This window comes from Micropterus dolomieu, linkage group LG14, assembly GCF_021292245.1.
Source record: "Micropterus dolomieu isolate WLL.071019.BEF.003 ecotype Adirondacks linkage group LG14, ASM2129224v1, whole genome shotgun sequence".
Taxonomy (NCBI): Eukaryota; Metazoa; Chordata; class Actinopteri; order Centrarchiformes; family Centrarchidae; genus Micropterus; species Micropterus dolomieu.
In genome coordinates this window covers 1,641,190-1,658,571 of record NC_060163.1, presented here as the reverse complement: position 1 = coordinate 1,658,571, position 17,382 = coordinate 1,641,190, and the positions used below count along the sequence as shown (strand labels likewise).

At 40.4% G+C, this 17,382-nt stretch overlaps 3 protein-coding genes across 6 annotated transcripts in view; 2 read left to right on the top strand and 1 right to left on the bottom strand.

Moving 5' to 3' along the window:
* lrrc45 (leucine rich repeat containing 45) overlaps positions 1-7,769 on the top strand; it is a 30,498-nt gene extending 22,729 nt beyond the window's left edge. Inside the window, exons 13-15 of the mRNA XM_046068563.1 lie at positions 1,339-1,512; positions 4,459-4,606; positions 5,004-7,769. Coding sequence (XP_045924519.1) covers positions 1,339-1,512; positions 4,459-4,606; positions 5,004-5,200 — 519 coding nt within the window. The 3' untranslated portion in view covers positions 5,201-7,769. The remainder of the gene's footprint in view (positions 1-1,338; positions 1,513-4,458; positions 4,607-5,003) is intronic.
* bms1 (BMS1 ribosome biogenesis factor) overlaps positions 1-17,382 on the bottom strand; it is a 654,080-nt gene that overhangs the window by 511,290 nt on the left and 125,408 nt on the right. The gene's annotated exons all lie outside the window — the stretch shown is intronic.
* Positions 8,896-17,382, top strand: part of rac3b (Rac family small GTPase 3b) — a 12,716-nt gene continuing 4,229 nt past the window's right edge. Inside the window, exons 1-6 of one of the 4 annotated variants that reach the window (XM_046069179.1) lie at positions 8,896-9,066; positions 12,156-12,227; positions 12,707-12,824; positions 13,377-13,445; positions 14,273-14,335; positions 14,946-15,105. In XM_046069179.1, the coding sequence (XP_045925135.1) occupies positions 9,032-9,066; positions 12,156-12,227; positions 12,707-12,824; positions 13,377-13,445; positions 14,273-14,335; positions 14,946-15,105 (517 nt within the window). In that variant the 5' untranslated portion in view covers positions 8,896-9,031. The remainder of the gene's footprint in view (positions 9,067-12,155; positions 12,228-12,706; positions 12,825-13,376; positions 13,446-14,272; positions 14,336-14,945; positions 15,106-17,382) is intronic. The other 3 variants (XR_006828108.1, XM_046069180.1, XM_046069181.1) reach the window with 3 other exon arrangements.

The window sequence follows — 17,382 nt, the reverse complement described above, 5'->3', positions numbered from 1 at the left end:
CTTGGACCTCAGAAAACACAGTGGACCAACACCAGCAGATGACATGGCAGCCCCAAACCATCACTGACTGTGGAAACTTTACACTGGACTTCAAGCAACGTGGATTCTGTGCCTCTCCTCTCTTCCTCCAGACTCTGGGACCTTGATTTCCAAAGGAAATGCAAAATTTCCTTTCATCAGAGAACATAACTTTGGACCACTCAGCAGCAGTCCAGTCCTTTTTGTCTTTAGCCCAGGCGAGACGCTTCTGACGCTGTGTCTTGTTCAAGAGTGGCTTGACACAAGGAATGCGACAGCTGAAACCCATGTCTTGCATACGTCTGTGCGTAGTGGTTCTTGAAGCACTGACTCCAGCTGCAGTCCACTCTTTATGAATCTCCCCCACATTTTTGAATGGGTTTTGTTTCACAATCCTCTCCAGGGTGCGGTACAAGTGTACAAGCAATAGGGATAACTATTGCTTGTACACTTTTTTCTACCACATCTTTTCCTTCCCTTCGCCTCTCTATTAATGTGCTTGGACACAGAGCTCTGTGAACAGCCAGCCTCTTTAGCAATGACCTTTTGTGTCTTGCCTTCCTTGTGCAAGGTGTCAATGGTCGTCTTTTGGACAGCTGTCAAGTCAGCAGTCTTCCACATGATTGTGTAGCCTACAGAACTAGACTGAGAGACCATTTAAAGGCCTTTGCAGGTGTTTCCAGTTAATTAGCTGATTAGAGTGTGGCACCAGGTTTCTTCAATATTGAACCTTTTCACAATATTCTAATTTTCTGAGATACTGATTTTGGGGTTTTCATTAGTTGTCGTTATAATCCTCTAAATTAAAAGGAATGAACGCTTGAAATAAATCAGTCTGTGTGGAATGAATGTATACAGTATACAAGTTTCACTTTTTGAATGGAATTACTGAAATAAATCAACTTTTTGATGATATTCTAATTATATGAGCAGCACCTGTATATGTTACACTAGCAGTGTTTTCATTTTAAATCAGGAACTATATGGTCAAAAAAGTAAGTAAACTACAAATCTGACCAGACACCACCAACTTTCAATAGTCTGTACTACAGACACCTTTTGGATGGCACCAAAACATTATTAAGGTTTATGACTAGATAAAAGTCCTGCAAAGATGTTATGGTTATCATAAAATAATCTGGAGAAGGAGAGGAAAAGTTAAAGATTATTGACTGGAATTATGAATTGTTGATATTTCAGACCTTGCCTTACACATTCACAACACTTTTCTTCCTCTCACTCACATGTTGTTTGTTTTTTAATGCCTCTCTGGGATTCCCTGGGAACAGTGGATTATCCATCTTTGTTTCCTCTGAGCAGCAGGAGCATGTGTTGTCCTTGGAGGAGAAGCTTCGCTCTGTGCGTTTCAACCTGCAGGAGGTCCAGCTCCACTGCTCCCAGCAGAAACAGACCGTCTCTGAGCTGCAGGCCAAGAACAGCCATCAGAGCATCGAGATGGATGGATTGCGGCGCAGAATAGAGGAGCTCCAGCAGGTCAGGACCCACAAGCTGCCTGCTGCACAAACATCATTTCAGGTTTAATATATGTAGGCATCATTTCAATGCCTAAAGAAAAATCATCACACTGTCAAAATCCTTACCTCTTAGCACTTTACACCCTGGAAATTATAAGTCAATTAAATCTTTTAAAACTTTTTCCAGCTATATTTGTGTAACAAGTTCAGGACACAACCCAAAAATCACCACGACACCACAGCTCTCTCTTTGGATCTTTCTTCAGTGATTTTGTCTGCAATGATACAACATGTGAAAGGGACTGCATCAGTTCACACACTATTCTTAGACGGAGAAGAATGCATAAAATAATGTAAAACAACTGAAATCTATAGAGAAGTAACAAACAGATCAACTTCGTTCTCTGTAAAACCAAAAGGAAAACTACATCTCCCATAATGCCACGGACTCTAATCAGGTGGCGGCACTTCGAAGAGATACAGTTGAAAATGTTGTTACGCTAGGTTTGCAATAGCTTCAAAACGCATTATAGTACAAACTTTTGCTTATAACATTACAACAGTCTGACAGTGCTCTCACAGAACATAGTTGTAGTACCACAATTTAGCTACTGGAACTACTTTTATTAGCAAAAGGATCTGTAAACATAGCAGTCTCTTTCAGCTCCAAACGCAGACTGAAAGAGAGCCTCTCGTGTGCACACACCACATAACAATGGAGGGGTTCACCGATCACATAGTCAACATGTTGACATGAAAAATAAATAAATACAGCGATTAGAACCTCTGAACTCAACTGCAGGCACTCTTAACAACATGTTAAGACTGATATAATGTAATCATTGAAAACAATAAACAAAATTATACCAGTTTTACTCTTCTTAGCAAATGGAACGTTCTCCCAAGATTCTTATGGCTGAAATAAATAAAGTTTGCTGAAATCCCTATTTACAACATTACATTTGCACTTTATAAATCTCAACATAAGAGGGAAAATAACATTTGAAAAAAAGTTTTACAATTAATAAAATTTAATTGGTGAAATACCTGGTTTGGAAAAGTGATCAGCCCCTTACAGTAGCGTATATAAACTTATATATAAGAACTGTATGCATGTAATAGGTTTGCAAAGTGAAAAAGCCCAAAGTCCAGCCCAAATGGAGTTCCCATCTCCTACAAACTCTGCTCTGAACTGCCTGAAAACAGCTCGTCTGTAGTCCAGCCTTTTCTTCCACTTTTACACTTCGATGTGTATTTCGGAAGAAATGTAATGCTCGCCAAGCGACTAGTCAGGCAGACCCTCAAACACCGGTGGAAAAACATATACAGCTGAACCGAAGCCCTGTTTACCGGCTTCTCACATCTCACTATCCGCCCTACTCTGCTTCTGATTGGCTAGTAGCCCTTAACTAGGAACTGCGCATGTGCAACTCCCAACAAAGATTTTACACAAGCAAGATGCCTCACTCTGCTAAAACGAATCCTTCAACACAGGGTGAAAAGAGGAGCTGCAGCAATGTGCAGTATGACAAAAATATGGTGTTTTTTGAAACCATGTAAACCTGTTCTGGTACAACCTCTAAATAAGATTATCAGCCTGAAAATGATCATAATATGACCACTTTAAAATAATTTAATAATATTAATTAATTTGCCAAACAGATGAAAGCCTTTCTGAATAAACATACCCCCCTTTGATTGTTTTTCCCTGAATAGCGCAATAAAATAATAATTTGCAGCACAAAAAAAAACATGATTTAGGATAATAAAAACAAACGAAGATATCTGTTTTTGCAAAAGAATGCAGTGCAATTTATTCTCATCAATAATGTGAACATTTAAATTTAAATTGATGCATATTTTTGTGGCCTCAGTCGAGCAAATACGAGTGAATAGTTTCATATTTTGTTATCACTTGTTCGTTGCCTTATTGTATTTGAGCCAAACGCTGTGCACCACTGTGTGGATGTGATGCGTAGCTTGTAAAAACACTGTATGAAAAAATGACAAAAACACTGTTTAGTAGATCTTTCAGTGTACCGCTTATGTTACATAAACTAACATTAACTGAGCGGCTTGTTTAAACACAAGTGGAATGCATTTGCTTTACTCTTTTCAAACGAGGGAATCCAAATTATGTACCTGGGTCATCCAGTGCGTCTTGCATTTATGTGTCTCCTCCACCACCATCACTACTCAGGAGGGGAGCGTTTGGCGAAACTGGATGACCAAGCCAGGAGGATATTAATCAGGGAAGTTACCAAGAGGCCGATGGCAACTTTCAAGGACTTACAACTCTGAAGGCTGAGATTGGTTGGCCTGTGCATGTAACAACAAGCTCCAAAGCTTTACATAAAGCTGGCCTATAAGGCAGGGTGGCAAGAAAGAAACCTCTTCTGAAATGAAAATAGACCTTTTCTATGTGGGTTGTCTGGTTGAGTTTCAGAGTCCAACAGGATAATGTCAACATAATTATGAAGTGGAATTTATTGAGGATTTTCAAATCAGAATTGCTTCCAAGTCATGAAATAGACAACTCTTTGGTGAAAACCTCGGTTGGGATAACATGACAGGTCTGGACCACTCGTACATTATGTTTGTGTCTGGAGAGAGAAATCAAAATTGGAGAATTTTGGTGAATGTGGCAAATCACTTGTAAAGAACAAATCTGTTGGTAAGCTTCTTGTATGAGGCTCATGCATGAGAAAATTAATGGGACTTTTGTTTGCAGGCAGATGCTGGAAACCAAAATGACTCCTTCCACTTTGCAACTTTTGATAGACTGCCAACTGTCTAAGGTGTACCACATCTCTTACCCAATGCATGCTGGGGGAAAAAACCCCAGCTGACACTCGTGGCTGCTTTACAGTGGTCTCGTCCATCTGACGAGCCTCCAGCAGTGATAAATGAAGGTTGTTAGTTGTCATCTAAATGCTTTGGATGTTGACCAAGTGCATTGTTGCAGGAGCTGTCGGGTAAGGACCAGGAGAAGGTGGCTGAGGTGAGCCGGGTGAGAGTCGAGCTGCAAGAGCAGATTGGACATTTACAGGCAGAGAGGACAGTGCAGGGAGGACTCAAAGAGAGGATCAGTGCTCTGGAAAGAGAGATTAAAGGTACTGTTTCTTTCTTTTCTTTTTACTTTACACGTTTTTTTTTCTTTTGCAGTAAGTACATTTCAACAAGTCAGTCAGTTCCCTATTGTGTCTTTTTTTGTGTGTGAATTGTTCCAGTGAAAAAACAGTTTTCTGAAGAATTAACTGCATTGATACCAGTAGCATGCGGTGCTAGATGGACCAACAAGTTTTACATGTGTAACATCTTAGTTGAAACAAATTAGAAATACCCAGGTCAACCAGACCATTTTAAGAAAAAAGATACTCAACTGATTTGTTCAGAATGTAATATTGTGTCCTGTAACCAAGTTAGGCATTGAAGATACCAAATCATCATGTCTGAAATCTGAAATATTTTCTATGCTGCTGTCTTTAAAACCTTTCTGCTGTCCTGCAGTACTGAGCAGTAACCACAGAGAGGCGCTGCTTGACAAAGAAAGTGAGATGTCTTCCTTGCTGGAGAAGCTGCGGCTAAAAGAGGCAGAGATCCTGAGGATGAGGGAGGACGAGGCCCACAGAGCCAGCTACCTGCAGAGCGCCATCCTCACCTACGTTCAGGGCTCCCCTCTGGGACACAGCAGCCCCAAGAAGTGACCCAGAGACCCCAACCCCTCAGCAGTAACCTCTGAGCCCTCACGGGGTTCCTGCATAGCTCAGGACAGTCTGAAGGCATAAAGAGAATCATGATTGTCTGGAAAAGATTAGAAAAGATAAGAAAAGCAGCAGTGGAACAGTAATATGGACAAAATAATCTGTGCTGGGATATATTCCTGGAATCATACCTAACACAATATGCAGATCCAGTCAAGGAATTCAGGGTTTAAAAAGTCTGGCATAGTAAAATTGTAGGATCCTTGTTCTTACTCACACACCTCATCAGTATGAGCCTCACTTCTATATTCCCAACATATATACTTAGTTTAAAAAAAGATGCACTCTAAAAGTAATCTTAGCAAATCATTTAATCTGGTTTCATATCATTTTGCCTCAGTAGGGATGGCAGTGATGGTAGGTCAGCCCAAATTGAAAATTTAAATGAAATTTATAATTCATTAGACTTCTTCAAGAAAGCCGAGCAGTCAGACGATCAGAGAGGTTGCAAACAAGAAAAAAGTTCATCCAGTTTATCTAAACCACTTTATCTGGAGGTTAAAGTAACACTGAGCACATCTGAAATGCTGGTAAAAGTCACTCACTGTTAAAGCTTAATCAGGAAGTGGCCCTGTAACAGACAATTTCGGTTATGATTTTACTGTTCACCTTAGTTTTGTCGTCCAAATACGTTGGTTAACCTACCTCCAGACCTCTCTATCACCACCCAAGCTGCAGTTTGTTCTGTAATTTAAATATGTCTGATGCTGTTCTTATTGACAGCTGTTATCAGGACCCGATTTACACCATTTCTGCATCACAAAAACGGCAACAAGCATGGATGAGATGGACAGCTGTACAAATCACGGACATAAAATCTCTTAAAGACACGTTTTTTTGATTGTTGTGAAAACACAGCATCCAGACTGAAAATGATGTCAGCTGGACAGATATGTGACTTGCTACTGATTGGAGCAAACCAAAAGAAAATGCCGACCTGTCATGAACCAGAATCATCCTTAGAAGGCTAGATTCAATTTACTGTTTGTAAAGTTTGGAATTTTCTTAGCTGGTCTGTGAGTCTATCCATCTACTGATCCAGTCTTGCACTTCAGTCCTTAGCTTATCAAGACAAAGAGTCTGCAGCCATGCTAGTGGCACTATGAGGCTGCGCTTTGAGCCAAATGCTCACATTGCCATGCTAATATGCTCACAGTTATAATACTAACATGCTGATATTAAGTGATATAATGTTTATAGAAACTGCTAGTTAGCAATTCATATGAAGTATAGCTAAGGCTGATGGGAATGTTATTAGTTTTTTTGCAGGTGTTTGGTCACAAACCAAATGTTTGGACAAAGTGAGACTTTGACCTGATAATGGCACTAGATAAAAAGCCAGAGAATCACCAAAGCTATTGCATGGCCGGGCATGAATGTGTGTTGCAAATTTCATCAATACATTCATTAGTTGGTGAGACATTTCACTCCCCATGGTGGTATTAGAGGAAAGGTGATTAGGATGCATCATCTAGGAACCATGAATGTCTGTACAACATTTCACGGCAATCTGTCTAATAGTTTTTGAGATCTTTCAGTCTGGACCAATGTGGTGAAACGACCAACAGCTGGCTCTAGAACCCTGTCACTAGCATGGCCCAACATCTATATCTGTTGTAAATATTCATGGTCCCCAGAGGATGAAAATTTTATGCAAGATATGTGCATATAATATATAATAAGCAGATTAATGAGGGAGCGACCTGATAACCTTCCATCTATCGCTAAAATATACATTTTTACCCCTACTACTTGTGAAGTTCTGTGAATAGCTCAGTAATCAGTCAAGTTGTTTGTTGAGTTCATCACTTGTGTTGGGAACCCCCAGCATGTGTAATGAACACTTTCAGGGGTTGCTCCCAGCGCATTGGACTTTTCCCCTTTTTTGTTAGTTTTTAACAAAAGGTTTGCCAAAAGGAAGAGATTATTGCCAGTTTGAAAACATGTTTTATCATTTCTTGAGGTCAAGTGTCAGTTTTTAGTCACGCAGTAATAGAGAGATGGTCAAATCCTGTATTGTTTCAAAATGTATGTTATTTCCCCTCTTTTAAATGGAGGAGTGACCCTAAACATCAGAAAGAAAACTTCTGGATATGAGCCTAAACTGCTGTTGAAAGGATATTTTATTTCATCTGATCACAGCCCGTCTTAATTTTTAAATGTGTTCAGATCATTGCCAAACCATTTCCACTCTAATGTTTGCAGCTTTCCCTTTAACTGAGATAAATTAGATTGAAGGCAGTGTAGCATTGTTAGGGTGTTTACATACAAAATGAGATTTGATTCAAAAATGCCTTAATATCAGTCAGAGCAGAGGGCTGCCCCTCTCGAGCTCAGACACAGGAGAAGGAAACCGATTCATAAAATGTTTTCTGCTGTTTTACAAGTGATATTTTTATAATGATAGTGATGATCATTTTATTTTTTGCTTTTACCAGTTTGCTCCATTTTTGATTTTTCTATCACTTAAATGTGGTCATTTATGAAATAAATATCACATGATCTTTCTTAATGGGTGGATGATTCTGTCTGTCATTCTACTTAACAGATACCATTACAGTATTCAGAGTGTGATGTGTTGCTGGGGGTGTACTGTATGAGGTCACTCAGACTTACAGCCAAAGATCCTCAAGTGGCAAGATAGTTTACATACATTTGAAGCCTATGAAACCTTTTATTTTACTGTACTGTAGTTCCTGCATGTGGTGATTGTTGGGTTTATTAAGACTAAATAAGGATGCAAGTATTTTTAGACTGAACCCATCGGTGGTGGATAATTTGAATATTGATATTTTGTCATTCGAATTTAGATTTTTTGACTTGGTGCTCAAAATCATTCCAATGATTTCCAACATACTGAAAGTCTTGCCACTGTGTACAAACCACCATCATGTTCCTCATGAAACCATGGAGCTGTTGGTCTAGTATTGCACCTATCTGAAATGAAAACATTAATAAACAACCGCCAGAATGGAAAGGAAAGGAATGATCACACTCGCTCTGGATGTGAACACTTCCTTTTCTAAGATAGAAGTCCCTTAATGCAGTTAATAGAAGGATAGTGAAACCTTGTAGAAAATAAGGGAAAGTGTGCATACTTTTGCATACTAGGCCTTTATTTGATATATGACATTGTCTGCAAATAGTTGTTTTATTTTTCTCTATTCTTTTATCATTCTTATATGACTTGCATCTGTTTATTCCATATTTATATATTTCTATATTTATTTATCTATATTTTATTTATGTCAACCTCATACATGTAAAATACTACTTGGCAATAAAGCTCCTTCTGATTTCCTCCCATTTTAAACATCCAGCTCACTTTACTCTTCATGGGAATACTACTCAGTTCTTTATTATTATTATTATTAATTATTATTATTAATCATCACGTCTATTCTACACCCAACTGACATCCAGTGCAAAGCTTTAAGAATATGCCTATTGAATGGCAGTAGTAGTAGTAGTAGAAGTGATGTACGCCTTCTCAGTAAAATAATTGAAGCGAAGACGGAAGTATACGAAGTGAATGCCCTTGTGCGAGGATTCCTCTGTTGCGCCAAAGAGTATCGAAGCGTCAACGCACGTTCTTTGACTGAGCTGTCTGTCCCTTTAAACACACTCGACATTTTCCGGAGTCTTTCGGCACTGTTCGCCATCGACCCCTTTTACTGCGGCTCCATCGCCGAGCAGACTGGTTCGCTACTCTCCTCCGTTGGATCTATTAAACCACCCGTACCGGTTCCCTGAAAGCCTCTAGCTCCTGTACAAATGCAAGCGATCAAATGTGTGGTGGTCGGCGACGGGTAAGAGCATGCTCACCGAAACACAACGCGTTTCTCCGGAGGGATTCTGTCAGGCGTCCACGGATGGATGGATGATGGGAGGATGCTATGTAGGAAAAGGGGCTGCGGCTCGCCAGTGTGTCGATCGGCCTGGTTTTCTGTGCCCTGATGCTCGATAGATTTCCTCCCGTATCTGCTTCGTGGTTGAATTCGGTTAGATCGCATCGTGGCATCAGGTTCATTGTGGCGGTGGGTGCGGAGCGCCTCGGGATGCTATGCGGGAACACCTACACGCCTCGTAGGCCACTGGAGGCAGGCTGAAGTGCTGATGCACGCTAAGGAATTTGTGGCCCTGTCAGTGGCAAGCAGGCCCCGCTGCCCTAATTCTGCTCACACTGTGCCTTTCTTACTGCATCCAGGTCCCAGTCTGCTTCATGGGGAATTATACGTGCTGCAGGTTTTTCTTCAGTTCTGTTTTCAAATCCTAATATCGTTGCTAGGTGTGGATGGAAGCCAGAACATGAGCCTAATGTTGAAGTCATGTTTGATGATTAAAGTCAGAATTCTGAAACTAAACCGTTATGACTTTAAATGTTCGAATGCTGCTCTATCAAGAATTGTGACTTTTTCTCAGACTTCATTTTTCAGGAATAAGTGTGACCTTAATCCTCCTCTACAGTGGAGCAGATCAATACTGTGTATCACAGGGTGTGTGTGCAGCAAGAGGTTGAAGGGAATCTGAAATGTCACAAATCAGGTGAAGGAGCGTTTTTAAACATCAAGCTCAGTTTTCTTGACATGGGGAATGTACTGGATCTGGAGGGAGCTTTCTAAAGTCTGAAAAAAGTAGGCTATGAAGAAGAAGGCTATGAAAAAAGAACCCTGATGACATCATCAGGGTTCTTTTTTCATAGCCTTCCAACTACAAATTTATAACAGAAAGCCTGTATTACAGACTTGGGGTGAGGCGTTTGAGAGATGTGGGTGTTTACCAGACAGGGAAGGTGTATTCAGACAAAATGCAGTATTTGGTTTGCGTATTCACACAATCTTGTGTGTTTTTGTTGTCAGTTTTTATCCATTGCAAATGCTTCTGTACAGATTGTACAAACATCGTGTAGCTAGCTGGCAACACGGGCCTCAATATTATTGCGGGTGTGTCTGGAGTGTTCCTGTTCTGTTCTGGTGAAGGTGTGTTCACAGAGCATATTTGGAAAAGAGGGTGGAGTTGGGGAGGGATAGGCATTGCTAGGCCTGACAGGTCGCCATGGTAGCAACTTGTCAATCATTTAGGTACCTAAATTACCTATCTATCTATCTATCTATCTATCTATCTATCTATCTATTCTATCACAAGGTAGCCACGCCCTAAAGCATCCCGTGCTTTATTGTGTATTTTTCTCTAAATGGGACCATCATTTACTAAATGACATCATGCTGTGCTCATTAGGAAAGTGTTTAGTGAGGTAATAAATCAGCGGTCATGTCTGTCAGCATTCACACTGCAGTTTCTTCAGAAATTGCCTTTTCTAGTTTTCTTATCAACTTCTATACAATTGAACTTATTTTTGCCCTTAGAAATAATTCACATTTAATGTTTTTACAGCTCAGACTCTCAGAAACTCTACTTCTTTCTGTTATTTTCCTCCAGTCCCTCTCCTTTTCCTCTTGTCTCCATGTATGTATTGGATTCATAAAACTTGGATATGTGGGAATTTGTTACTCTGGTTGAAACACTTTCAACTCACACCACATACATTTCTTTGCTTCAATTTTGCTCCACCCAGAGAACATTTGTATCCACTCGTGTCTTTAAATTGATTGAATATGCAATAGAGTTGTGAATGGGAGGAGACATTTCGTGTGTCCAGAGTAAAAGTAAAAGTCACGCTCGTATCTTTAATAGACAGTTTTAGGTGTTACTGGTTGAATCATCAGTACAAAAGATGAACAACTGTTTTAGAACACATCTGGTTCTTTGACAACAAAACTGCGGACATAAAAGCATAAGCTTTAAACATAACATTACAGAGCTGAACATTTTTTTGCTCCCTAATAAACAGACAATCTGCACTTTAAATTAATTCAACTTTGGATGAACTGTTGTTACAGCTCTGATTTGTGCCTTACTACAATTAGGGCTGGGCAATAAAACAATAATGATAATTATTGCAATATAATTTTCCTCAATAACATTATAATAAATGTTCAGTATATCATCAATAAATATCGGATTAAATATATTTGAATCACGGACAAATTAGCACTTCATTTTTCTATTAGAATTATAATTTTGTTGAGGAAAGGAGACTGAAAAAAGATTAATATTTGTTGAAATTATTTTTATCATAATAGTTTTGAATGTTGGATGTTCAGTGATCCATTGCTTGGCATCAAGTGTTTAACTACATAATTAACCATCTGGTTTCTTCAATTTTCACTCAAGAGCAAAAATCAGCTTTTAAACTTGAAAGAAATAATGATTTTATATTTATCGTGATAATTATCGATATCGAATGGTATGAAATGGTAGAAAACCTATGCAGCTCATGGGTATTGTAGTAAGTAGAGCCAACCGCTGTGACAAACTAACAGACAAAAGACAATTTCTCAAAAATAACAAGGACAAAATTCAATCTGATGACCATAAGATCAACCTGTAGCACAGTTACATTATCAGACTGCTGTGTTTTATTGTTGAGGAAATTCTTAAAAACTCTGATATTTGCACACAAAGTTGCTCATTACTTCATACATGAGCACACAGCCAATTTACTCATCCATGGCACCACCAATCTGTGAGGCATCCTGCGGCTTGTGTCAGAATAGATGGGGGGTGTGTACTGTATGTGATCAGCCAGCATGTAAGTGTGTGTGTGTGTGTGTGTGTGTGTGTGTGTTTGCGCGTGGAGGGCTACTGTGTCCCTCAGGCGACATGAATGTAGGCCAGTGTTCGTGTGGCACAGTATAAGGGAGTAGCAGCCTGCCTGTCACACACAGTTATGCATCCACACTCACACACAGTCTACACAGAACTTGTTTTTGCACATATGAGTGTGCAACTGTACTAAATGTGTACTCATGTATCCTCTGTTGTCCCTCTTCTTCAGGGCTGTGGGTAAGACCTGTCTGCTGATTAGTTACACCACCAATGCCTTCCCTGGTGAATACATCCCCACTGTGTGAGTAAACCACACGCTGCACAAACTCTCACAGTTACTAGTTATTTGTAGCAGTAGCTTCATGTTACAGGACCATACCATAATTTAAGGTTGTGTGCTATGACAATATATACTGTGATCCAATATAAAATTGCTAACTGTGAGTAAGATTTTAACCTAACGTTTGTAATGTTAATTTCATATTTCTACATTAAACCATAGTTGCCAATATATTCCAAATCAATGAATTTATGGTAATATTGTTTTCTTCCTAAGATTTTTGCATCAATGCTTTGGTTTGTCAAATATTTCATTGGCTGGATTAGCTGAAACCAGACCTTCCTGCCTGGTTATTATAGCTGTAAAGTTCATTCTTGCATGGTTAAGTTTGAAGGCTGGCGTGTAGTAAATGTGATTTAGAATGAGGTTTTCTTACTTTTGGAACAGGATTCTCATCTCTTAAATGCATTTTAATTAACATAGTATCTGCCTTCCTGCAGCTTTGACAACTATTCTGCCAATGTGATGGTAGATGGGAAACCAGTGAATCTGGGCCTTTGGGATACAGCAGGACAGGAGGACTACGATAGGCTCAGACCACTGTCTTACCCACAGACGGTATTCACACCCCTTCTACCCAATCACACACACACACACACACACACACACACATACACACACAGAGACTTAAGCATTCACACATGCTCAGCTCTATCTGAAGCCTCCAAAGTGATAGCTATACAACATTTCAACAGTACAACACAGGGGCAAGCTCTGCTCAGCTTTCTGTGGCTTCTGTTAAAGAGAGTTTTTCCTTACCACTGTCGCCAAGTGCTTGCTCATGGTGGGAATTGTTTGCTCTCTGTAAATAATATTATAAAGCATACAGTCTAGACCTGCTCTATGAAAGTGCAATGAGGTAACTTTGAGTTGCTGCTGTATAAATAAAATTATGAATTGGGTTCAAACTTTTGATTTTGGGTATGTTGCACCAGCTGTTGGTAAGTTCAAACATAGGCCTTATTCAGACCAAATCAGGAAATACCCAGCGCTTCCTCTCCTCATTCACTCTCTAGGTTGCTCGACCACTGCTTTCTGCTTGTCTCTCTCTTTCTGTCTCAAACGAATGCACACAAACCAAATTAAGCTTCTTGTGTTGCTATTTTTCAGCATAGACTGCAAGACACAGACATCGAAGCTGGGCACACGAAAGAAACCCAAGACAGGGAGAGATTCTTAGTTTGGTCCATGAACTTCCGTGACACTTCACACTGACTGGAGCGCTGTGGCTGGACTGGCCACTGCATGTTGCTGTGGTCTTCTTTCCGACATCACTGTAGCCTAAACCGACTACTCCCACTCAAATGAATGGGAGGTCCTGCCATTCGCTGCAGTGCCTGATTTGGTCTGAATCCAGCCATAGCCTAGTTATGTTTACACTAAGTGTAGATTTACAGCACACTAAATAATGATGTGTTCAACAAAACAAACCAGCTGTCACTAAACTAATTTGCTAATGTATGATGTCCTGTATAGACTGCAGAGGAAAAGGCATAACATGGAATATGGTGGACATAATGATGTAAACTCTTCATAGTTTAAAGCTTGGGTAGGCAACGCTGGAGAACTAGTAAGAGACAGCTAGATTCTATAGGTATCAAAACGAAAATATCCACATGCACGGGCAGAGTGTGCACAGGTAGACAGGCGGGTCGCTAAGCCGATCACCTCATTCAGATTTCACTCTGGTAATCAAAGCACAGAAGTTTATTTCAGTTCATCACGAATCCAATGGTGGGGGATACTGTATGGCGTAATGACGGCTCTTCTTTCCTAAATGCTGTTAGTTACTAAACATTTCTTTGACAAGTGTTAGTGTCTAGAAAAAATCGACTATGTGTTGTAATAGCAGTCTAAACATATTGATGGAATGATTGATGTAACGCCTGGACTCAACTCAAACTTAAGAAAAATCTTTTTCTGTGGCTCCATGTACACACACACACACACACACACACACACACAAACCTCACTCTCAACTAGCCATCTCTCTGGTTTTCTCCCAGGATGTGTTCTTGATATGCTTCTCCCTGGTCAGTCCGGCCTCCTTTGAGAACGTCCGAGCTAAGGTCAGTACGCTGACTGAGCGCCTGCCCCTTCCTTTGCCCCCCTCTATGCCGAGTCTGACCACAAGGAGGCACATCTTTGGCTCCACCTGGCTTTTCACACCGCCGCCCCACCCATTCAGACCTCGGCTTAGAACAGTCTGGATTTAAACTGATCCCCCCGGGGTAGTGTTACAGAGACATGTTGTGAGGCGAGGTCTGAATGAGTCCACACACTCTGCAGAGGGAGCGTGACAGCCGGCTGTGGTTTGGTCTGCTGAGCATCATGAGACGCTCTCATATGAAATCACACTTTCCTAAAGGTCCAACCTCCCTCTGTAGAGTCTGTATGCTTCTGGCCCAATAGGATCTTCTCATCATGTCATTTGATTGGAGGTTGCTTTGCCTGAGGATGTTTTGTGTTCATTCAACTATGCTTCCATTCAAACAGATCTACTGAAAACAGCCTTTTCTAGTCCCACAACTCAGAGTCTGTTGAATGTCATCGTGGAAAGGAGCACATCGCTCTGCCTCTTTATCCGGCTAACTGCTCTCTTTCTTTTCTCTCACTGACTTCGTCATTTGTATATGCATATGTACATGTGTGTGTGTGTTTGTGTGTATGGTGCCCCAGTGGTACCCTGAGGTGAGACACCACTGCCCCAACACACCCATCATCCTGGTGGGCACCAAGCTGGATCTGCGAGATGACAAGGACACCATTGAGAGGCTGCGAGACAAGAAGCTTTCCCCCATCACCTACCCGCAGGGCCTGGCTATGGCAAGAGAGATTGGTGAGGCTGTGCCACGTGCACAACTGGATATGTTTTTGTATGAAGATTTAGATCAGTCCTTAGCATTTCTTTTGCCACAAATGATGAGTGATGTATACGAGAGATAAGAAATGAAATATATGGAGCAAGTTATTGTCACAAATCAGGTCAAACAAGACATTTGCTGCATTCACATCACAGCCAAGTTTGATCAAGAAGCCACACCCAGTCTACTGAAAATGGAGTCATAGGCATAGGAGTTCACATTTTACATGACATCTTTTACTAGTTATTTCTTATTGAGGTATAAATGAAGGGCTAAGGGAGCCTCAGATCAAAGACTTAAAGAAATAGAATAATAATAAACTTTCTTTAAAAAGGAAGGGCCTCAGTTACACAGCTGGAACAAGACATGGTTAGCCTAGCTTAGCATAATGAGTGGAAGCAGGGAGAAACAGCTAGCCTACCGAGCGTCCAAAAGTAAAAAAATAGACCTACTAATTATCATTTTGGATCTCATTGGTTTAATCTGCACACAAGCAGAAATGTAAAAAACACAGTTTGTGGTTTTAGTGGGAGTACTGTGCTGGAAAGGTCTGAGTGTGACTGTGCTCAGCTTCCTGAAGTCTTGTCACAGTGAGGTTGTCAGGTTTGTGTCTGTTCAGAGACCAAACGTGTGCTCACCAAGCGGACCTGGGACCGAAAATGGCTTGCACCAAAAAATAATGTGGCCCCTGGTAACCAGCACTACAGCCACTGCTCAGAACTACTGAGGAATGGATATTACTGTTGTTTATAACAGCTGAATACTTCCAGCACATAACGCAACAAGATATAACGTGTGAATTAGTGACTGTCAGAGGAGGTGATAGGTGGTTTGAACTTCAGACAGAACGTTATTTCCCAAGAAGAATGCCTGATTATAGCATCAGGATATGAGGAGTTTAAAAAAACATCAAACACCGTGGTGGACAACAAATCCAGGTTAAGTTTGTTGGCAGTGCATTGAGTAAATTTGTAATTATCTCATCAGTGTTTTTGTTGTAATTCTGTATATACGGTATATATACATATATACAACTGTATATTAGGTCCACTGTAATAAAACCAGCCAGCCAGGGGAGTGGGGTAATAATCTCTCTGAAATTATAGTCAGACATTTTTGAAACTCTGAAAATAGTTTTTTTTGGTCAAGGAACCACATTGTGTCATTTTGCAAGGCTGCAACATCACACACACACACACACACACACACACACACCTCTGCCGTGTATTATGCCTGTAGTGGAAAATTATATTTTAGCCTAGACTGCTTCTCAATCGGATTTAGCAATCAGGAAATATTGGTGATTTCAGCATACAGTCACCATATTATCATATGCATTGGGACTTTAGAGACTTGCCGTAAATAGGGCACAGGCTATTCAGAAGTTTTGTTCTTGCAAATTTACCATATCTAAATATGTGGAAAGATTATGGATAATTCAATGAAGTTAGCCTATACAGATGGTCTACATCTCAGAAATCAGGCCGTTAATTAATATCTCCTCCCTACCACGAGGCTGCGGCGCTTCCTGTATAAATGTAATGCTGTAACTGCAGTGGAACCAGTCAGGATGAAATCTAAAAATATTTTATCCAGTGGTGTGTATTGATGTCATTAACACTGAATACAGATGCGGTGTGTAGCCAATGTATATAGGTAACTTTGAGTTAACCACAAAGAACACCTGCTCGGAGCAGTTTAGAGATGTAGCGTAAATTCAATTCAATTTCAATTCAATTTTATTTATAAAGCGCCAAATCACAACAGTTATCTCACAGCGCTTTTCATAAAAGAGCAGGTCTAGAACGTACTCTGTGATGATATTTACAGAAGCCCAACAGTTCCCACCAAGAGCAAGCACTAGGCGACAGAGGCAAGGAAAAACTTCCTTTTAAGAGGCAGAAACCTCGAGCAGAACCATGGCTCAGGGTGGGCGGCCATCTGCCTCGACCGGTTGGGGTGAAGGAGAGAGAGGGAGAGAGAGAGAGAGAGAGCGAGAGAGAGAGAGCAAGAGGGAGAGAGGGCAGGAGAGGAATAGAGAGAAAAAGAGAGGGATGTAAGGAGAGAGAGAGGAGGCAGCCTACACAATATACACACAGAGGTACAGACAGTAAAGGTGATGTTGCTATAGACTAAATGAAAAATGGTACAGATATTTATAGTAGTGTTAATGGTAACAATCGTAATGTTAATGATTATAATAACAATAATAACAATAAGACTAGCAACAATAGTCGTTGCAGCAGAGGGTG